The sequence below is a fragment of the Gossypium raimondii genome, chromosome 9 (genome assembly GCF_025698545.1).
Source record: "Gossypium raimondii isolate GPD5lz chromosome 9, ASM2569854v1, whole genome shotgun sequence".
NCBI classification, from domain to species: domain Eukaryota; kingdom Viridiplantae; phylum Streptophyta; class Magnoliopsida; order Malvales; family Malvaceae; genus Gossypium; species Gossypium raimondii.
The window spans coordinates 38,451,225-38,474,276 of record NC_068573.1 but is presented as its reverse complement, the minus strand read 5'-3'; the positions used below and the strand labels follow the sequence as shown (position 1 = coordinate 38,474,276).

At 31.8% G+C, this 23,052-nt stretch overlaps 2 protein-coding genes across 2 annotated transcripts; both read right to left on the bottom strand.

The window, feature by feature from the left end:
• Positions 1 to 41: 41 nt before the first annotated feature.
• LOC105799520 (AP2-like ethylene-responsive transcription factor At1g16060) lies at positions 42 to 2,836 on the bottom strand. The gene is made up of 9 exons (XM_052621252.1): positions 2,553 to 2,836; positions 2,375 to 2,485; positions 2,181 to 2,245; positions 2,067 to 2,075; positions 1,742 to 1,830; positions 1,580 to 1,653; positions 1,412 to 1,462; positions 1,236 to 1,312; positions 42 to 1,003 (listed from the first exon to the last, which is right to left on the bottom strand). The coding sequence occupies exons 1-9, from the start codon at positions 2,834 to 2,836 to the stop codon at positions 42 to 44; spliced, it is 1,722 nt and encodes a 573-aa protein (XP_052477212.1).
• A 1,981-nt stretch (positions 2,837 to 4,817) lies between these two features.
• Positions 4,818 to 8,047, bottom strand: LOC105799518 (probably inactive leucine-rich repeat receptor-like protein kinase At5g06940). The gene is made up of 2 exons (XM_012630125.2): positions 5,563 to 8,047; positions 4,818 to 5,463 (listed from the first exon to the last, which is right to left on the bottom strand). The coding sequence occupies exons 1-2, from the start codon at positions 7,844 to 7,846 to the stop codon at positions 5,090 to 5,092; spliced, it is 2,658 nt and encodes an 885-aa protein (XP_012485579.1). The 5' UTR covers positions 7,847 to 8,047; the 3' UTR covers positions 4,818 to 5,089.
• Positions 8,048 to 23,052: the final 15,005 nt, after the last annotated feature.

Below are 23,052 nucleotides of genomic sequence, written 5' to 3'. Positions count from 1 at the left end.
CCAGTTCATTCAGTGCTTGCAAACAACTGGAAAGGTCTGGTTCAGTCTTTGAAGAATTTCACTCCATTTCCAGTTTTTCCAGGGAGTGCTTTTTTCACCATGGCTGCTCCTTGGCCTGACTCATCGTTGCCTCCTGTGGAATCATTCTCATTCTCCTTTGTGCTTGGAACCTCCTTGAAAATCCCATAACTTGAAGCTTCTGCATTGTAGCTGCTGCTCCATGGATAGACCGGTACCCGATTTGTTTGAAAATTAATGGGGTTTTGAGGGAGGTTCTGGGTGGTAACATCTTCAGGCTGGTCCAAGTATTTGAGAGAATCTTGTCCTTGTAGAGTTAACAGGCCCTGAAGGCTACCTATAAACTCCCTGTTAGTCCCCACACAATTTCCTAAGCTATTGCTGGCAAGATTTTCTGGAAACTCAACAGGGTTTTGATGATAAGGATGTAGAAAGGGGAAGGTTGAAATTTGATGCAGCTTCTCCAGGGCTGATAAGTTGTGTGAGAACTCAGAAGGCTGCATTTCACCAAAGTAATTTTCAGCAGCCCCTGAAATTGTAAAGTTACCATCCGAATTCACATTAAAAGGATACTCCACGTTGAAATTAAAGCTTGGATTTCCATCAGTGCTCATATAATTTCCAAAGCTGTTGAAGCATTGAATTTGAGTAGGACTAGCCTGAAACTCATCAGGGTTCTGGAAGCCAAAAAGAAGAGAGGAACTAATGATTCGGTTCATGTCCGGGTTGGAATTGGGGGTGCATGAATCATCTTCTTCATCATATACCAAAGAGTTTCTGTCACTGACACATCTTTTCTTTCTAATAACATCTTCGATAGAAGATTTCTGCAATAGCTTAGAAGCACCCTTGCCAATTGGTAGCTTCGAACTTTGAAGAATGTCATTCAGATCATACTCATTTATATCGAAATTTGTAATCGCATTTGCACCTTTCAACCTAATGGCAGCAACATCGTAAGCCCTAGCTGCTTCCTCTTCAGTATCTGATAATTGTTCCAAAAAAAAAAAAAAAGGGTCTAACTCATATGAACCCTGAAAGTTGTAGCATTGTTTATCTTGTACACGAAATTTGATTCTAGAATTTAGGTTACCAGATCAACATTTATACTAGAATATGTTATAAAAGATTACTTGATTCTCAAGTTATCTTCAATGACAGTAACCATTGTATATTAATTTCATCAACTAATGAAATAAGTTAGGATGTGTAGTTACCAAATGTTCCTAGGTAAATTCCTTTGATATCTTTCCCTTTCCCAATCCTTGCTTGCCATTTCTTGAAATCCGAGTTCCTGCCATGTGATTTTTCATTTCATGATAGAAATCGCAGAGAAAAGGAAGAAGAGAACAGGCAGGGAGAAGGAAGTTCTATTCAAATAAATTTAAGTTACCTAGAGACTCCACGATAAATGGATACACCCTTTGAGAATCCCCTACTTTTTCTGAAATTAGTGAAGTTTTCAGAATACAATGAATCAATTCATTTGTATTAATGGATCATTGATTTAGTCACTTGCAGTTGCAGGAATATAATGCAAATAAGTCAATTTATAAATCACCTTCTAATGTTGCGAAAATATTCATGTTTGGTATAGAGCTTCATCTCAACCAAATCCGACTCATAGTTACTAATCTGGTGATACACCAAGTCAATTTAGCTGCTAATTAACCACTGAATCTGATTGATACAAATTTGTAATATGCAGAGATAGAAAACATACTGGGAAATTCAGCGGCGCAAGTTCACCCCATAATTTCAGAGCAGCTAAATCGTAAGCCCTTGCTGCCGACACTTCATCATCATATCCACCTGCAAAACCACCGAGTTTTAAAAATCTGGTCTCTAAAATAATTTGTCCTCCACATGCATATAAGCCTTAGTGTTTGAGGAAAGGTGTAGACTGCTGCAATGTTACTTGGTTTGAGTGCGACTACGTGTCCAACACAGATATGTGTTAGTTTCTTCTAAATTTTACCTCAAGAAAACTTCAACATAAGTAAATTGTATGCAGAATTAAAGAAATAGCATTGAATGAGATCTCTGACCTATATAAACTGCAAAAATGCAGACAGAAGAAGAACAACAGGGTTAGTAATCAATAGCAATGAAATTAATATATATAATAAAATGCAGAAAAGCAGAATAGAAAAAGTACAGACCTGTCTTTGGTTTTTGCGTTGGATCAGTGTTATCCCATAAAAACGCCTCGTATCGACCAGTGTATCTGCATGTCATGTTGTGCTTACAATTTCAATCTTAAAATACATTACTTGGAACATTATTATGTATGTATGTATGTATGTATGTATGTATGTATGTATGTATGTATGTATGTAAGGTGCCTGAAATTAACCTGCTAACTCCTCGGTAACTTGAGCTTCTCGCACCGAAAATCCGCAGGGGCTCCTGCCTTGGCTGATGCCGTCTCTTACTTGTATTTTCATTATTATTATTGCCCTTATCACTGTACCATAAATTAAATTTGTTCAGTTGAGGGTCAAATACACAGATCCATAGAATAATATATCTACAATCTTAACTGTGTTTCTTGTGCCTGTTTGTTCTTCCTTTGGACACTGCTGGACTCAATGTTATTGCTTCCGAGGATACTCATTTCCTCAACCTCAAGCTCCATAGGAAAGGGAGAACTTGTCATGTCTTGAGACAGCAAAGAACAAGTTTGATGGTGTGGCATTGGGAATAGGTCATGGTTTTGGAGGAATTCTGTATTAGAATCGTCATCTGTTGCCAAAGGATAGGAGACTATTGGACTGAGGGAACTATACAGCTTTTCATCAATGTTTTGTGAACTCATGTTCATAGATGACGGAATTTATCCCTACAGGATTAAAATGAATGTGAGAATCCCATTAATCTAACCAAATTTGCATTTCTCTAAAAAGTAAATCAAATTTTAACTAATAACATATGCATGCTTTGGATAGATTTTCTCTCATTTAAGATATAAAAATAAGAAATATATATTTGTTTGATCAAAGAGTCTGAAAACATTTGATTTTGTTTCAATAATAAGATGATCACTATAAGCAATTCGATCAATTATAGAATGAAAACAGCCTTTTGAATAAAAAGACACATCCTTTTAACTCTCCAACTTTACAAAAAAAAAAATCATTTTAACCCTCCATTTAATTTTTCACCTCTTTTAGCCCTTCGACTTGTATTTTTTATCAAATCACACCTAAATGGATGATAAAGTTAATGTTTGTTAACTTTGCTAATGTGACATATACATGGGTTACCACGTGGATGAAATTAAATTAAAATTCTAACGTTTTTGTTGGTCAAATTATAATTTACTACATATTAACTTAAAATTTTATAAATTTTTGGGTTAAATAAATAACCTCGAGGGCCAAGGCCTCACCAGTGAATTTTAGGTTAATTGACATGAGTTTTAGGGCTCAACCACTGTATTTGTAAACCCTTTCCCCATTATAATAGTAATTGTTCATTTGTATAAAAAAAATAATACTCGAGGTTTTGAATTTTATTTTTATTTCTTTGCAGAATTTATGATATTTCTATTTTCATTTAAACTAAGACATTAATCATTGCTTTTATTCCATGGGATATTTTAAATACTTGCACATTATTATTTTCTAGTTGCAAGTGCACTTATTAGGAACACTTATACCTAGTATAAGAATATACACGCTTTTAATATTATAGCTAGTTTTCACGCACCACAGGGGGTTTAAAAGGAAATAGTTAGTTTTTATATTAAGGTATTGAAAATTTTTAAATACTTTTAAAAATTACTTAAAATATACCCTAACTAATTTTATATTTCGTTATTAATTTTTATAATTTCACTGATTATATTAAATTGTGATTTTAAGTTTAATTCATTACTTTATAATTAATGTATAAAAATTCATTATCAAATATGCCACAACTTTAATTTTACTATTTCAATAAAAAATATGTTAAATTTTTACAAATATAAAATTTACATAATCTAATCCTGAGATGGTTAGTATTAGTTTTTGAGTAGAGAAAGAGACCAAATTTTACTATATATTTATCTTTGACATAAAATCAAGATTTGAGAAATATATCTAAACGCCATCTCTCTTTAAATTATCAAATATTGGCTAAAAATCTTGATATAACAAAAATTAAAAAGAAAAGAAATATGAGTAGAAGTACCTGATTATAATCGTAATGCAATAACTTTAAATCCAAAATGTAATTTTGTTTTTCTTTTAAACATGATGCTGGTTCTTCAATATATATACAAGAGAAAAAAGATAAAAGAAGGTAACCATAGTAAATTTAGTTGTGGGTGAAAATGGAAATTACATTAGTGATAAATAATTTAAGATTTTAGTAACTATATATAGGTGTATATAATAAATGGAGCAATCAATCATGAATTTTAAGTGTGGGTTCCACGCTCTCTTTCACCAGGTGCAACGAATTAAAGGATGAAATAATATTGAGTTGTTTTGGGCATAGCCCATGAATTTTGAGCCATTTTTTTAAAATAAATAAATGTAAAGTGAGGTAGTGAATCATTTCAATAATCCACCTACCCATTATAAAATTACCATTTACCCTTCTGTATATATAATTGTTATAAAAGTAAATTTGTAATAACCTACATATAAGGAAAATTCAATGAATTTTCAATTAATATTAAAGTTAGATATTAAACTCCAACAAGTATTTTGATCTCATTTTTTGCTTCATTTATTTTTTAATTTTTATTGGAATTAGTATATCTTTGTTATTTGATTGTTTGTCAAAAGATATAAAATTGGTACTGAGCATTCTCAAGCCAACAGTATTATCTTATTAGCAAAATGAAGATGAAGCACCTTTACAAGCAATACCAGATAAGTCGTAATACTTGCAATGCTGTGTGCACCAGTGATTAGAAATATACCTTGTAAAAACCTCATCATATTACTTTTAATGCACTTCCCAAACATCCCCTGGTAAAGCAATGGGCACACCATGCCCAAACAACAAGTCAGCAACGCATGATTTACATACAAACACATGAACCAGATTGCATGGGGTCATCTTTTAATTTCAATTTTCAAACACCAACCGACTGCATTTGCTCCTCGGAGTCCAAAGTAGACGGAACACATGAACCTGAGTTAAGAGACTCAAGTGTTTTCACCACTTCAATCATCGATGGCCTTTTTTCTGGCATAACAGCGGTGCAGTGCAGGGCGGTTTCAAGAGCTCTTAGCATTTCCTTCTGGGAAGAACTTGATGATATCTTAGGGTCAAGAATTTGTAATGCTCCATTGGTAATATTAACTTTTCTTCGAACCCACTTCACGATATCGAGTGAGTCCAAGGATTCAATGTCTTCAGCTTGTCGACCAGTTATGAGCTCTAACAGCACCACCCCAAAGCTATAAACATCCATCTGTTCGGTAGCTTTCTTACTGTATCTACATTCTGCAATCAAACAACTAGCATAAGTTGGCAATTTTGACATTGATAGATGTATGAAAGCATCAATTTGGGCTAATCTTGGACAGATGTGGGATTCCTTACCAGGTGCATTGTAGCAGGAGTGTGCAAATTCTGAAGTAATGGTAGACTGAAATGGAGCTTCTCCAACTATCCTATCAATTGCAAAATCCGTAAGCTTCGGTTCATAATCCGCATCGAGAAGAATGTTTGTTGACTTGAGATTTCTATGAAGCAAATGTGGAACATAACCCTTGTGAAGGTATGACAATCCTTGTGCCACCCCGGTTGCAATCCTCAATCTAGCACTCCATTGCAACTCAAAATCCGGTCTGCAAATCAAATCCCCTAAACTCCCTTTCTGCAGGAATTCATAAATGAGGAAAATCGATTCATCTGAATGGCAAAACCCCAGAATTTTAACGATGTTCTTATGCCTCATCTTGGCCAATACCTTCACTTGGGCCTTCAAAGCTTTGGAAGGTTGGGTCCCAAAATTGACCAGTTTCTTTATGGCAACTAGTTCACCACTGGGTAGACTTATGGTATAAACCCTACCAAAAGGACCACCATTTCCTAGAGCACTTTTCTCATCCATCCCCATTACTAAATCATGCTCGGTGAGTCTAAGAGGGTAGAAGAAAACTGATCTCCAAACGCCTGGCTGAGACTTCCTCTTGGAAAATCTATGAAACACAAACACGCCAGCAGCAACAATCAGCATTGCCATGGCAAAAGCTATAGATATGAGGGCACATGTCAAGGTTGTCAAACCAGAAGAATGATGTTTCGGGTGTTCATCGGAGCAAGGATTTGGCAATCCAGGGCCGCAGAGTCCAGGATTTCCTTCCAAAAATGAAGCTGGTAGGCCTGATATTAGAGACGATGGGACCCTACCAGAGAGTTGGTTGAAGGATACGTTGAAGAGAGCCAGCTTTAAGTTCTGCAACCCTGGTGCAATGGAACCGCTAAGTTGGTTATGAGATAGATCAAGGTAAGTTAGCACTGGTAGGTCAGCAAGGGAAGGTGGGATTTCTCCAGTAAGACTATTGTCTGCTAAAGACAAGGAAACCAGTTTCCTGCATTTCCTCAGCTCTGGAATCTGACCTGACAGGGTATTGTGGGAAAGATTTATTATGCTCATAACAGGTGAATCACAAAAGTTTGGAGGTATTTCACCAGAGAAACCATTAAGAGAAGCTGAAAATCTGTATAAGCTCTTTACCAGGCCAAGACCCTGTGGTATTTTACCAGTAAAGCTGTTATTGTCTATCTGAACTTGCTCCAACTGAGCAGCCTTTGATATTGAATCTAACAATTCCCCAGAGAACCTATTGTTTTCTGCTCTGACCAGCATAACTTTTGGTAAGGACCATAATCCATTAGGGAAATCACCTGAGAATCCATTGTTTTGAACTTGAAAAATCTCAAGGTTCAAGCACTTAGAAATGGACTCAGGTATTGAACCATTGAAGAAATTTGTATGGAGACTGAGGAATTTAAGGCCTTTTCCATCACAAATACCACTTGGAAATGACCCCAAGAGCTTGTTCTCTGAGACGTCAAAAGACACCAAGTTCTTTAGAGAAGAGCCTAGTGTTTGTGGAAGCTTACCAGTCAGATTGTTCTGAGAAAGATCCAAAGTGATCAAATTACTTAAACCAACAAAAGATTCAGGGATTTCACCAAGAAAACCAGATCTTTGCAAAAACAGCTGCTCAAGCTTCTCAAGCTTTCCGATATCAGTAGGAACCGCACTTGCCAAGTAAGCATTTTGGGACAAATCAAGTACAGCAAGCTCAGTAAAATTGCCAAACACAAAAGGAACAGTACCTGAAAGCAAGTTGCTTCCCAAGTTGAGCACTTGAAGATGCACCAATGACCCAATACTCTCAGGAATCTTCCCTTCAATATGATTTTTGCTCAAGTCAAGAACTTTCAAGGCATCAAATGAAATCTGATCTGGGATAGTACCCCAAATGAGATTTTTACTAAGATTCAAAGTCTCCAAGGAACTGCACTCAGAGAGGTGCAGTGGAATAGGCTGATTAAAAAGGTTATCAGCAAGGTTAAGATGAGACAAATAGGGTAGTTCACATATTGAAGATGGTATTTCACCAGAAAGATTCAAGCTTTGAAGGTCAATGGAGGATACATAGAGTGAAGGAGTAGGAATGCAGGTAATACCAGTCCAGTTACAGTGATGAACACCTGAATTATTAGACCAACTGGAAAGAGAGTGGTTAGGGTCATCAATGAAAGCCTTGAAATTAAGAAGGGCATCAGCTTCTTGAGTTGAAGCTGAGGAAAACATGAAGAATGTGAAGCAGAGGGAGAGAAGAAAAGGGTATTTGCAGAGTGTAGCCATTGGAAGGGACTGGAAGAAGAGCTCGGGTTTAGTTGTTTTCAGTGTTTCCTATAAAACTAAGGTGTGAAGTGAGAGAGTGTCACTCAGAGAAACGTATTTGCTAAGAAGTTGATAGGCTGGTGGATGTATCTATGCTAAAGTTGAAAACAACTCTCCATCATAACCCATGGGATTTCTTGGTGTATATACAGTTGTTTCTTTTTCTTTTTGTTTTGATGTTACTGAAAAGGGAAAAATGAGACTTTCCTTTTCAAACTTTTCTGCTCTTACTTTTAATAATGTTTCATGTGTTAACTATATGGAATGAATTTTCTGAAATAATCATGAATTTTAGGGTTTTATTTTATCGTAGAGTAAATTTTTTCATGATGTAGTTTACTTTAAGGTTGTAGTAAAATTATAATAAAACAAGTAATTTATCTCATAGGGATTTTTTATACTCTACAAATTATTTTAAAGTGTGATAAATAATTTAGAACAACGCTTGACATTATTCTAAATTTACTGAAAAATACTTTTACTCTATTCACCATAGATAAAATCATTATTACAAATTTTTATTTAAACAAACCCAATAAACACAAAAGATACTCTCTTTCTTGGTTGAAATAAAAAATACGAACTGCTACCTGTAGTATTTGTTACGTAGGATATTGTGCCACAAGTGTTGACCTATTGCCAAAGTAGAACCAATTAAAAGTACTTTTTTTATTTTTATTTTTAAACAGTATAAAGAGGAAATATTTGTTTTTCTTCAAAGGAAATCAAGAATAATTACCCTATATATTCGAAAGATTTTTAAAATCTCAAACCGATAAGTTTACCTCAAAACATTCAATTCTAGGCAAAGCGATGGGGGAAGAGCTTCACATATTCGACAACTATCATTGAACAAAGCTACCCAAGTAAATTCATGAGCCACTTTGTTGGCAAATTCAGAAATATTGAAAGAAGGCACATTAAGAGCCATAATCGTATCACTACAACCCAATTCAAACATTGAATTATCCACTCCTACATAGCAAGAAGTTCGACCGTGATCCCAAAGAACGGCTGCAAGGAGGACACATTCTGGTGGATATTCCAGTATATAGTGAAATGTATAAAATTAAAATTAAGATAAATATAAAATAATTAAAAAGAGTTTATCATTTTAGGGTTTTGGTTATTTAAAGAAGTTTGAGGAAAAGTAGAGACGCTTCGTCTGACTACCAACAAAAATAAAACACCCTTTTTCCAGTTTAGCTTTGGTTTTTTCCTTTGTAAATTGCCCCCTAAGATTAAGAAAGAGAAAACCAGAGTTAATAGGATTTGACCTTTCACCAACCTCATTCAACCCAAATGCCAAGTGCCAACCAACTCTAATTTTTATTATTTTATGGTTGGCTCCGATTGCTTTAAAACTTTGGGCTTAATATATAGACTAGCCCTTCAACTTTATAATTTTTCTCAAATTGGCTCTTAGATTTTTTGGATCCAATTGGTTTCTAAAGTTGATACCCGTCGTACACATTGATCCCTACATTAACACCGATTGTTTTTTTAACAATGGGATGAAGTGGCCAAATACTGAGATGCGACGTGGATAAATGGGGAGAATGACATGTGTCTTCCTATATAATTATTTAAATTTAAAAAAACTTAAAAATAAAAAGTAAATAATTAAAATATACATAAATTTATAAAATTATAAAAATTGAAAATATATAAACAATTAAAACATTTTAAAATTTTAAAATTTAAATAAAATTTTAAATTACAAATAAAATTATAAGAATAATTGGTGTTGATTGATGTTGACCGGACAATTTTTTTCTTTTTTATTTTTAATATATTTTTTGAATTTTTATTTTTCTAAAATTTTAACAACTTCATTTTTTGAATTTTTCAAAAAAATTGTGATTTTCATTATTAAGAATTTTCAAATTTTGTAAAATTTGAAAATTCTAACTAATTTTATTTTTATTTTTACTTTTAGTTTTTGATACATTCAATTTTTATTTTTTATAATACATATATTTTGATCAGTACAAAGAGTATGAGAACGTTTAAAAACTTTAAACTTTAATGTAAATAATTATCTTTCTACTGATTGAAACGTTTTGTTGTCATGGTAAATCGAAACAATAGATTTTAAGTTACGTTCCGCTGCAAATTTGATCAGTGTTGGTTGTACTGGTGTGTAGCGAGTGATTTCAATTGTACCAATTGAAATATTGACTGTAAAAAAATGTAAAATATAAATTAAAAAATTATTATTTATTTTAGATTTTTATATTACGAGATGATTTTATTGTTTAATATATTAAATGTATTTTATTAGTTATTTTGAGTTTGTTTAATAAGAGGTTGTATTTGTGAAATTTATTAAAAATATTTTATATTTAAAAATCTTTTAGTCTTATTATTTAATATTTATAAATATTTATCAAATACATTTCAAAAATAACGATAAACCGAAATAATATATCCATTGAGATAGTTAGATCATAGATGTGATTTTTAAGAACCAGATGGTATGGTTTCAACTAACGGGTAGTCATTTGATCACTTGGAAATTCTTGAAAATCACATGTGGTTTTTCCTTTTATATCACATTTCGTAATTTATCCTGTAACTTCACTCGAGAAATATTCATCCCTTCTACCAATTCCTTAATCCTAAACCATTTATACCACTCTAAATTCAAACTCTCAATACACTAATTTTAACTTTCAAACTAAATAAATATTTCTTCCTTCAAACTTTTTATTTGAGTAATTTCAGTGTATAATATAATTTATTTGTAAACTGAAATATTATTTTATTTTAAAATATAATTTAAGTTTAGTTTATATTTCTTTATTGATAATATTATTTATAATGCTAGTTATGTTTAATATTTTATATTTGATGCTAATTAAATATTCAATATTTTATATGTTTCACATTTTATTTGCTACTTATGGTTTTCTTTTTTGTTGTGATGTACAACATAATTATAAATAATGTTAATTGATATTAATCATACGTGAATACTTATTTTTGCAAATTTTGTATGCAAAATGAGTAACAATATTTTATTCATGGATATTACAATAGATAAATTTGTCAAATTAAAATTCGTATTGTATTTAAATCCATGCATCAAATAAGCATGAGGTTCATGTGTCAATATTTATGAACTAAAGTCAAATATCAAATCAAAAATTGCAACTCAATGTGAGATGATATTATCAAGAATTTTCTATAGATTTTCAATGTCCTCCGATGAAAACAACATATTACTCGACAAAGAATGTTGCAATGGAGTTATATGTCGAGTTGGATGATGGTGAGCAAGGGTTTAGGGAAGCTGATATTCTATGTTCATCTAAATTTGTTGTACATCTTTCTTCATCAACTTATCGTAGTATCTTATAATTTGAGTCTAACAACCGAATTGGATGAGGGGTGTTACAATGTAATTTTTATTATATTACTTAAACTCTTTGTTGTTGACATCGTCTACCGGCAAATGTTCAACCAGATGAACTTTCACTCACCTCCTTCCCCCTTGATGTTACTCTTACCGACTAGATAAGGCCCACTTAACCTCATTACTAGCTCAAAATCATATTGAGCCACACCAATTACAACACTACTGCCCATGATTAGGGCGATAACTTCCAAGGTGATTATTGTTGCACCACAAAAAAAAAGTGAAAGATAAGAGTCTTTTTGGTCTCCACATTTTCACCATGGCTAGAAGCAATGGCTCTACATTGGAATAAGAGATAATCCAAGGAGCTTTAAAAAGCTCGTTACCTCTATACAAGTTTTCAATCAAGGTTGCTCTTCATTCAGCATGAAAAATATACATTTTGTCAAATTTGAAGATTGTGTTCCCCAGCAAGTAAACGAAGATAAAAATAATTAATATATTATGTTGAACATAATAAAAAAATTAATACTAAGATTAAATAATAACTTAAAAAATTACAAAAATGATCATATTGATAGCTATTAAAGTCATATGATTATTTTTTGAAAAACTGAAATTAAGATAATAAAACCCACTTTACTCAACCAAGTCTAAAAGATAAAAACAGTAAAGTAGACGAGTGAATTTCGCCAAGCCCCGAAAAACAAAAATGAAATGAAAAAAAAAAAATCTTAGGATATATAAGTTCTCGTGAATAGCATAGAATAGAGTGAAGACAACCGAAGACTGAGAAGACAGCAGACAAAAGTCGTAGATTGGACTTCGATGTTTACATATATTGTTATTAATTAATTAATTATAATTAAAAACCAAGCGGAAAGCTCTAATGTGTTGTCACCGTCAATGAAGAACTTGGCATGCCATAAAAAAACCTTAAATTTGAAAGAAAATTAAACTAAAAATAAATAAAATGGTATTGAAGAGTGTAAGCAAGGTATCAAGATTAGAGCAATTGTTGAGGAAAGTGACACCCGGTTTTGCCGCTGACATATTCTTAACAGTTTACCATTTTATCAGATTCATTTCAGGGAATAATTTTTCTTTGGATTATTATATTTATGGATATATTTCTATCCTTTTTTAAATTTATTTATTAATTCTTCAATATCCCAATAATCTTCAGATTTTTAACTCACTCTTTCCAATCCATTTTTCTCTCTTTTTTTTGGGTAAAATAATCTGTTGTCTCCTGCCTCTCAGCTGCACCCATATTTATTATTGTTTATAAGATTATTTGATTTCATTTATTTATATATTTTATATCTTCGTGTTTGTTTGCAATGAACATATTCATGAATGATAAAATAAGTACATAAATAATAAAAATAATTTTATTAATACATAATGATGGAACAATAAACAAATTTTATAGGAGCTTTAAATGATTTATTAAACGAGCTTGTTCATTAACCTAATGAACCAAAACAAGTTTTGATCACTGAAAATTTTGTTCATATAAATTTATTTAACTTGATATTATTTGTGACGCTGTATTTATTTACAACCTTAGCCTCCTCTTTGGATAGAGTTTTGACTTTCCATTATAGTTACTGTTTGTGCTTCTTTTTTTTTAAAGATGCATCAAGATTGATTTGATCTGAATCTTTTTTCTTTTCATATGTTGCTTGAAGCCTACACTGGTATTTTCATCGCCAGCACCTGGACTGAGACTCTTCCGCATTAAGGTGGCTATACTCGCCTTATAGTTTTGCAACCAAAGTAATCGGCATGAGTCTCCCTTGATTCTATTTAGTCGACCGTAGAAGTCTGATTGACGTGAAGAACGCTTTTATTATCTTTTGGACTTTTAAGCTTTTATGTTGTACGAGATTGTAGTTGTTAATTGTTTGTAATCCTTTTTTCTTTAATAAAAAATAACAAGCGTGTTTAAGTAATTAAACAAATAACGTGTTTTGTTTTATGTAAAGGGTGTTAAGATCTTTAATCATTTTTAGTCAAGTTTAAAATACTTTGCTTAGATTGTATTGCTAAGAAACCAGGTCTGTGTGTTGTCTGCATTAGAAATTTAGCCACCCCCAGCCTGATTTTGTGGAAGTGCTGCACAAGAGTCAAAAACCTTAACCCATTCTATTGCCTACTCACACTATACATATTTGACGGGGAAAGGAATTACAAGTTATACATATGTGATGGGAAAGGATTGTATGAAATAAAGACGTCACATTATTTTGCATCCCTTATTAATTATTTGGTGTCATTTCAATTTTTTTTTTTGATATCATTGACACATCTGTATTTTTTTAATTTAAACTTTGTTCCCTACACCTCAAACCCAAAACTCTAGATCCAAGATTTCAAGGTTATACAACGATAATCTCAGTTGAGTGGTGCTACAACGACCCCCCAAGACATCCCTAATTATACTATTGACTTTATGTTACACTAGCAATGTTTAGAGCTATATCGATTAAAGAAAAATGAACAAACTAAAGATTTAAAACTAAATCTTAAGCTCAATAATTCTAAATCTCTAAAATTATCTAATCCATACCATAAGTATCGAAACTCTTAAGTAAAGTATCAGCGCTTAACATTGGAAGGATATAATATATATAGTAAAAAGGCAATTATTCGAGGGAGGGTTAATCGTTTTTCACAAATTAAAATGCAAGTATCCTGTATGAGTCAGGAAAATGAACATTTTTAGGTTGGCGAACACAATGTGGATACTCAAATTATTTTAATTGCGGTATGCAGTTGTTAATATATAAATTAATGAGTGGTGGAACTGTGAAAAGAGTGGGTGAGACCAAATTGCCATATAATTTAATTATTCTATAACTTTTCTCTTTTAAAAAGTTGACTTTGGATTAAAACAGTTTTGACTCTTTTGAGCAAAAGTGTGAAGTTAAAAAGGACAGTAATTATGGTGTTCCTGAGTCAGGTCAGCCCTAAAAGCATCCAAGATACTTGGTTACCAGCCTGGCACAAGCTCATTTTTACCTCAAATTAAACTATTTGTACAATTCTATTTAGCTGTTTGAAAATGTTGATATCACACAATTCATATTCTCGTAATTATTGTTGGGGGTTCATTGCTTATTTTACACTAAAAACATTTTATTTGGATTCAAAATGTAAATTCATATAAAATATTAATTTTCTTTTATCAGAAAAAAATCAATATTTTTTGTTTTGTGTTTCCTTAAGGTCTTCTTATAATTAAGATATAGAATAAAGGGAAAGGGTAAATAGATTGGGAAAGAGAAAGAGTAGTCATCAAAAACCCATGTTATACTATAATTTCATGTTCTCCATATCATAGTATAAATTCCAATCAATTGCAATGCTAACTTCTTCACGCATAATCATTTCTCTGAAAAATTAAAAATTTTAATAAAGCCTTAAAAGTATACATATAAGATTATTAATTTGTCCCAAGTAAAAACATTTATCAATCAATTTAGGTTGATGCCATTTGTCTAAAATGAATCTTAATGTTTGGCCTAGTACCAATATTAATGCGAATTCTGAATTGCGTAATAATGATTTGTTCATATTTACAAAGAAGTTAGAAAAATGTAATATTTGGTAGCTACTGCTCAATTGATAAAAAAAATTATATAAGACTTTTAGTGAATATAAACATTGATTATCAAATCCACATCGTTTAGTTAAGACTCAACAATTCAGAAATGTGGATACCAATTGAAAGATGTTTTCACTCAACCTACTTTAAATTATTTATGCTCTCAAACTTCATGAGTCAAACCCTGTAAGTAGGAAACTGGGTAAATAAAAGAAAAAGACAAAAAGCATCCAAGACTGACTCCCAAACTGAGAATCCAATGGGAAAATTCTTTTGGGGGAATTTATAATAAAATAACAACAATGAGGAGGGAGATAGACGTCATGGGTGTTTGTGCTTTGGTTGGGTTGCAAGTAATATTAATATTCCCTAGATAAAAGAGTCTTCCAAGTCCCAACAAAAGATTTTAAGTGAGCCCTTTTCTTTTGACTTTGATGGAAAACAAATCAAACACATTAATATTATTATTATGGCGGTGAGTGAAAGTTGGGGTATTATCAAATTTCACTTATTGCATTGAAGAAAGCTATGAGCACAATAATGCATACACTTTGAATACCAACATTGCTTTCAGCTGAGGTTGGAGGGTAGTGTGTGTGGGTCATTCATTTCTTTTTTCCATCTTAATTTCTTTTGTTACCCCCCATGCTTCATTTGTTTTATTTCCTTCATATCCTATTGCCTTTGATGAGAGTAAACCAGCCTCAACCAAGCATTGCATTTTTACATTGATAGAGAATTAATTTAATACGAGCGCCAACAGTATCATCTTCAAGCAAGCCTTTTGAAGTTTGACATCAAGATAGAAATTGAAAACCATTTGGGTGCAATTAAAAGAAAACTCAACTCCTTTTTTCCCCGAAAAAGAAAAAAAAAATGGTTGCACTCATTTCAACCCATGATTACCGAGCAAGACTGCAATGGTGTGGGGCAGGGAGAGCATCCAATGAAACAATTGTTTAGGGCTTACTTTAGTTATTCAACCTAATTTAATCCAACAAAAATAGAGTTCCAATAATCCCAAGTAATTTACATATTGATTGGCATTTTGGTAATACAATCAAAATTGTGAATAATTTTGTAGCTAAAAGTAAATTAAGGATGAATGACTATAAGTTCGGTGTATTGGATTAGAGGTGTATTGGATTAGAGGTGTAATAGCAAATCAACTGTTTGGTTGAATGTAATGGAATAGAGGCGTAATAGTAATCTTGTGTTTGGTTGAATGGAATAGAGGTGTAATAGCATAATGGAAAAAACTAAAATGACTAGAATACCCTTAGCATAAATTTGTTTTGGTAAATGATTATTGTTATTGTTATTTAAATTTTAATAAGATTATTATTATCGATAATAAATATTTTAATCATATTTAAACATAATTATTATTAAATATATTTTAATTAAAATATATAATTTAATAAAATTCTTATAATTAGCGAAAATTTGTTTTGGTAAATTATTATTGTTATTGTTATTTAAATTTTAATAAGATTATTAATATCAGTAATAAATATTTTAATCATATTTAAACATAATAATTATTAAATATATTATAATTAAAATATATAATTTAATAAAATTCTTAATAATTAATATTCTTATATGAATTTACTCAAATCATAATATATGATCTTGTAAAATATAAATTAACATAATTATTATTAAATATATTATAATTAAAATATATAATTTAATAAAATTCTTAATAATTAATATTCTTATATGAATTTACTCAAATCATAATATATGATACTATAAAATATAATTTAACATAATTATTATTAAATATATTATAATTAAAATATATGATTTAAAATAATTTAAAATAATTATAACTAATAAATTATATTTTATGAATTTGTATAATTTAAAATAATAATTATTACATATAATTTAATAATTAATATTAAATTTCATAAAATTCTTGATAATAAATTTTCTTATATGAATTTATACAATTTAAAATAATTAATATTAAATATAATTTAATAGTCATATATAATTTCATAAAATTCTTAATAATAAAATGTTCTTATATGAATTTACTAAAATCAATATATAACTTGAGAATTATATTCGCATAAACATAATTAACTTATATTAAGAAAAAGTTAGATGAAAATGAAATTGTACATCATAATCCATACGTTATATAGTTTTACAACATCAAAAAGTTTGAACATTGATATTTAATGGTGAGAAAGAAATCTTCTAACCCATTCCAATCGGGCAACAGAAGGTAAACTAAAGAAAACGATCATTTGAGTTGGATGATCGGGAATTTTACTCAAAGCATCATACCGCTGATTGTCGGTTAAACCTTCAATTGACCATAAGGCTGAATATAAATTTGAAGCTTTCTCTTCCATCTTTTGATGTTCTTCTGACTTCTGCTAAACTACCACCTCGGAGGCAATACTCCTACTGATTTGATCGCCAACGGCCTGGATTTTTTCCCCCAACAAAGTGGCAGCCTCCTCAAATGAAGAATACACATTATCACGAGCATCAGATTTCTTCTTTCTCTTGTTTGAAGATGAAGAACCCCCTTGGTCTCTATCTCCTCACAGATCTGTACCAGAAACATCCATGTCGTCTAAAGAGACTTCAGCTTCGCAGTCATAGAATGTGTTTCTCTCTTCATTCATATCTGTAGTACGTTCATCCTCAGCATGTATTTCTTCAAGAACATCAATTTGTTTGAGCGTCTTTCGATCGCCGATCTCTTGCGTATATCGCAGTAAGCTAGTTGTAGTAAGGGAAAGAACGATGTCTGAACTGAGAGGCTTCTTTGTGACTCTAAAAAAAAGAGGAAATCATATTAGTTATAAGTTTTGTAAAAAAACAAATAAATACTTGAAATACATTTTACCTTTACATAGGATTCCCAAAGCGCATCTTCAAGAACAACGAGTGCTTATGCTCGTCCCAACCAAAACCACTGTTGTTTTGGCCATTAAGCATGTCGTAGACAACTGACCATTCCCTTTTTAGGCACCTAATCCGAGATTCAATATTTGGTTTCGCCTTCAACATTGTTATTGGTAAAGCCTTTTCTAGCCTTTTCTAGCCTTTTCTCTAGCTCGTTCAAATAACCGGCTTTGAACCCGGTATCAGCATTAAATGTCCCTACATTGTGCAAATCCACCATGCAAGAAACCAAGGCTGCATCCTCTTCTGGAACCTATTTTCTTTTGCTTCCTCGAGAAGCTTGAGAAGAAGCACCCGTTGGTTGAACACCTGACATATTGTTCTTAAGAAAAAAAACAAATTAACATTATTTACTATTTTGAATATCATGAATCAAAAGGTGAACAGTTTATAATATTATATCGGTAGTTCAATACTAAATTTAAATTTATAACACATCTTTGAATGAAAAGATAATTAAATTATAATTCAACAAAGTTTAGTACAATATGTAATTTTAATCAAAGACCACCAAAGTTTCATAAACTAGATACATAAAATAACATCAACAAATCAATTCAAACTCAAGTTGTCCCTAAACCTAACTAATTTCTAGATGCTTGCCATTCATCGAACATTTGGTTGACTAGTTCCATCCTCCAAGTTGCCCAAGCATCCGATGGATGAATATTTGTGATATTCGGTTCATCGTCATCCACCACATTAGTAGGTAATCCTTCTCCCACCTCCGCTTCAATGGGATCAATACTCATATGGGTTCGAATAAAATTATAGAGCAAACAACATGCAATAATAATTCTATTGTGCACCCCTACAGGATAAAACGATGGACTTCTAAGTATTCCCCATCTAAGTTTTAATAAGCCAAAGCATCTTTCAATGACATTACGTCTTTGAGGCATGTTTCATATTAAAAACTCTTGCGGAGAACTTGGTGATAACCCCGCGCCACTCGTTCAGATGATATCGCTGTCCTCTAAATGGTGCAAGAAATCCCTCACAATTTGTGTATCCAGCATCAACTAGATAATAACAACCTATAAAATAAATTTTTTAATAAATGATTAATTCAGCACACAAAGTTTGATCTTAATGAATAATTCAAATTCCTCTAACTATACACTTTACCATGAGGAACTTTTAGTCCATGTCTTCTACTAATGGCATCTCGAAGCACCCGTCCATCGGCAACTGAACCTTCCCAACCAGGAAGAACATAAACAAATTGCATCTCAGGTGTACAAACACCTAGCATATTTGTTGCTATGTCACCTTTTCGGGTTCGATATCTAGGTTTATCAACTGTTGGCACCCTAATCTTGATGTGGGTTCCATCAAGAGCACCTAAGCAATTCTATATCACATGATATAAAACATTGAGTTAGAATACTAATTTAAATCTAAGTCAACTAAATGTTGTACAAGCTATATATAAAACTCAGTCTAATACCTTAAACCATTTTCACCTTGTGTCAGAAGAATCGGCTGTAATTGGCTTCGACTTTTTAAATAAGACATCTTCTAAGCGTATGACAGCATTTAAAACACTATGAAATGCTCTGCTAACAGTTTCCCCGGACCTTCTGAAGTGATGCTTGATAACTCGATTTTTCAGGTGATGGGAGATGATATGTAAAAACATTGCTACTTGCTCATCAACAAGCATGTTTCTTGACGACTTCAATCCCCCTATCGATTCTAACATCTCACATAGTTTAAAAAAGGCAGATCTATTCATCCTAACTTGTTCAATACAGGTCTCGTCACTAGCATATACAAGCCTTTTCACATAATCCCGTTTTGCATAAAATCTAAGGTATAGGACATAATCCTTGGTCTATAAGTATGTAGGCTAAGGCTGGCACCCATTCTAAATAAGAACCAAATCGCAATTCTACAGATTTCCAACCATATTGTCACAAAGAATACCAATTCTTTTCGCCTCACACTTTGTGCAATTAAAGGCGACGAGCCATAAGCGCAACATATTAAAATTGAAACTCAAGATCAATCCCAAGTTGCAATTACACATTATCAAAAAGTAGAATCTTTATCGATATATTTATAAATTATAAAATTTTTTCGGCTATAGCAATTTGCATAAATTTTTCGTCTTCGAATTAAAATTTAAGAAGTAATACTATACTAGGCTTAATAATTATAGATAAAATTTTTTATCAAATTTATTACTAATCATTAAATTTAAGGTAAATTACTCCTAAGGTAATTAAATTGTTAATATATTTACCTAATGTCTCTCAACATTTCTAAAAACTTAAAAAGAGAAGCGTAAAATTAGACCTTCAAATTAGTTAACTAACTATTAAATAAACATTATAAATAACACTTTAAAATTTATTTTTAAACTTTAGAGATGCAAAATTATTAAAATAAATCTCGTATAAGATATCTTTTCAATTAATAAAATAGCTAATTCTTTCAATTTTGTTGAGATATTGTTAATCTTCAAGAAGATTTTATCAATTTTAATTTTGAGAACATTTTCTCCGTTGATGCAACAAAAACATGAGTAATTAACATTATACGCATTTGAAAAGGAATAAACTCTTTATGAATAATTATGTCAATTTTAGTGTCATTTTATAATTTGATAATTTCTTTGAAAACAGATTATAATCAATTCAATTAAATAAGAAATTTGAATATTATTATCAAGTATAAAAATTTGCGTTAGCATTTTAATCGTTAAAGTAACAAGACAAATATTGATGTACCAAATCTTATTAGAAATTAACATATGAAGATTTAATCTTAACTTTGGACAAATTATAACCATCGAAATTGAAACATGATTGTTTATACATAATTTACAGCATTTACAACATTTCATTTCATTTTAAATTTGGACATTATATAACCATCAAAATCGAAATTGAAACTTGATTGTTTATACATAATTAACCCTTAATCGAATATCTACCTCTACATCAAGTAACCCATTTACTGATTTCATTTCAAAATCTAAATAATGAGCTATATCCTACCATACTTGCAATTAATTATCCCCAAAACAAGCGAGAACCGAACATATCACAACTCTTTCAAACAACAATGAGTATCACAAACCGTGCAATTTAAATGGCAATTCACAAGTCTGGATCAGTCATTAAGCTAACTTAGAAAACAAAGCCGTAATTGCTCACTGCCTCAAGTCTGCAGTTAAGCTTATTAACTTTGATTGCAACCAAAATGAACCTAATGGTTCTGTACTACTACCTATGAAATAATAAACATAGCTTTAATAATCAATATAACATACTTGCATGCCTTAAAAGTATTTGGATTACATAGCAAAGGAAAAGAAACAACATCTCTTCCAAGTATCAGATGTAAAATATATATCAAACCCAACACCATTCCACCTAAGCTAAGCAAACTGGAACCAAATCTAGCCAAAACAGCATAGAGCATTACTAACAACAAAATATAAACAGACCAAACAGACCAAACAGACCAAGACACAAGAACAACTAAAATTACGCAAATAATATTTGTTTGGAATTTGAGCAGATTAAGATTGCCAAACAACAACTAAACAATCATAAAGCTCATTAGCATGCCAAAGAACAAAAACAAAAGATCGAAAGCAGTTAAGAAGGAATAGCAAGGGAGAGCAGATTCGTCCCCTCAAGTTTCTCCTCACAAATCGTAGAGGAGTTTTACTTGGGGAGGATATCTTCAATTGTTTGGGGATTAGAAGTAGTAATGGGGGGCGTAAATATAGTTTTGAGTTCCAAACAGACCAAGACGCAACAAAAACAAAGAATTTGAAAAAAAAGGAAAACTAACCTGTAACCAGGGAAATCGGGGAACTCAAAACGATGAACAACAACCTGTAATGAGAAAAGGAAAATCGGGTGAATGCAAATCGGTGAAGAGTGAAAAGAGTGAATGCAAACCTCTGGAAAACTTACCCGGTGACAGCAAATCGGGGAAGAGTGCGATGAATAAGGTGTCTGAAACGAGAAAAGGGAAATCGATTTGGGTTAGTGAACAGTGAAAATAAAACAGCAAATCGGTTCCTCCTTCTTGATAAAATGAAGAAAATCAAAGAAACCCTAAACTTAAATCAATGACGGACTGCTGGGAAGGGCAAAAAATATTGCCTGTGCAAGGAGGAGTCGGAGAATCAGAAGGTTGAGGACGAGGGCAAAAAACGGAATAGGAAAATAGGAAAACACCGATTAGGCAATCGGGGATGAGGGGCCGTATTACCTAATACGCGCAATAAAGGCTTTAGAGGGTAACCGATTACACGTGGATTGGGGTAACAGCGAACCAAACGCCCGTTTACCTGTGGGCCCGCTGCATAGGGGGGAATACGCATGCAATCCCCCCAACCAAACGCGTTGTAAATGTTAGAGTTATAGCATATGAAATCATTTTAAATTTGGTTTTGTGCTTATTTTATATAAATTTCTATTCATTCATTTATGTCCATATTACACTATTTTATTTCTTATTATGTTGTATTTTCGGGTTTTCTTTTTTTTGAATAAAGAAAATTTCATTCCAACAAAGATGGATTATTACAAACAATAAGATAATGAAATTGAAAGAGATCCAGTACAGACTACCAAAGAAGGCACATAGGCCGAGTGCCACCTCTGAAGATAAACTGGCATGCCCACCTTCCACTAGGACAGGCCGAGCCATCACAACAGCCTCAAAGGCAAGCACCAGCAGCCACCACAAGGGGTTCGACAGAAACGGGCACCAATCTCACAAGAGAAGTTAGCCACTAGATCTTAGGGTTATCACTACCATACCGCTGAATGTATTATTTTTGTTTTAACATTGGAACAAATCAATATCAATGTCTTTTAGTGTACCGTTTCAAATTTATTAATATTTTTTAAAAATATTTTCATATATTATGTATACGTGGAAACATATCTCAAATCATATATTACCATATATATTACAAGGTCTAAAACTCAAAGTTGATGTAAACAATTTACTTAACTGACACGTGAATAATTGTTATTTATAAAAATTTTAAATAAATAAAATTTAAAATCTTGAGTAAAATTTAAAATAGCACCAACTAGTTCAGGTAAGTATGCACCAATACAAATTGAAAAGGATCAAAACGCACCAATATGACCGGTATCCACTGAAATTTACATTGAGACGAAAATTAAAATATGTTATTCCAGTTTACTAATGGAACATGACGTTTGGCTAGTGAGGGCAGTAGAGGTTCAAAATTGACTTCTTGGTGTTAACACTAGGGGT

Bases quoted from the DNA above. Each gene is read 5' to 3' on its own strand.
- LOC105799520 (XM_052621252.1), bottom strand. From the start codon at position 2,836: ATGAGTTCACAAAACATTGATGAAAAGCTGTATAGTTCCCTCAGTCCA. The intron at 2,246-2,374 runs GTTAATTTCAGG...CATGACATGCAG, and splicing joins AGTTACCGAGGAGTTAGCAG to ATACACTGGTCGATACGAGG. The intron at 1,654-1,741 runs GTATGTTTTCTA...GTGTATCACCAG, and splicing joins TTGCGCCGCTGAATTTCCCA to ATTAGTAACTATGAGTCGGA.
- LOC105799518 (XM_012630125.2), bottom strand. From the start codon at position 7,846: ATGGCTACACTCTGCAAATACCCTTTTCTTCTCTCCCTCTGCTTCACA. The intron at 5,464-5,562 runs GTAAGGAATCCC...GTTTGATTGCAG, and splicing joins CTCCTGCTACAATGCACCTG to AATGTAGATACAGTAAGAAA.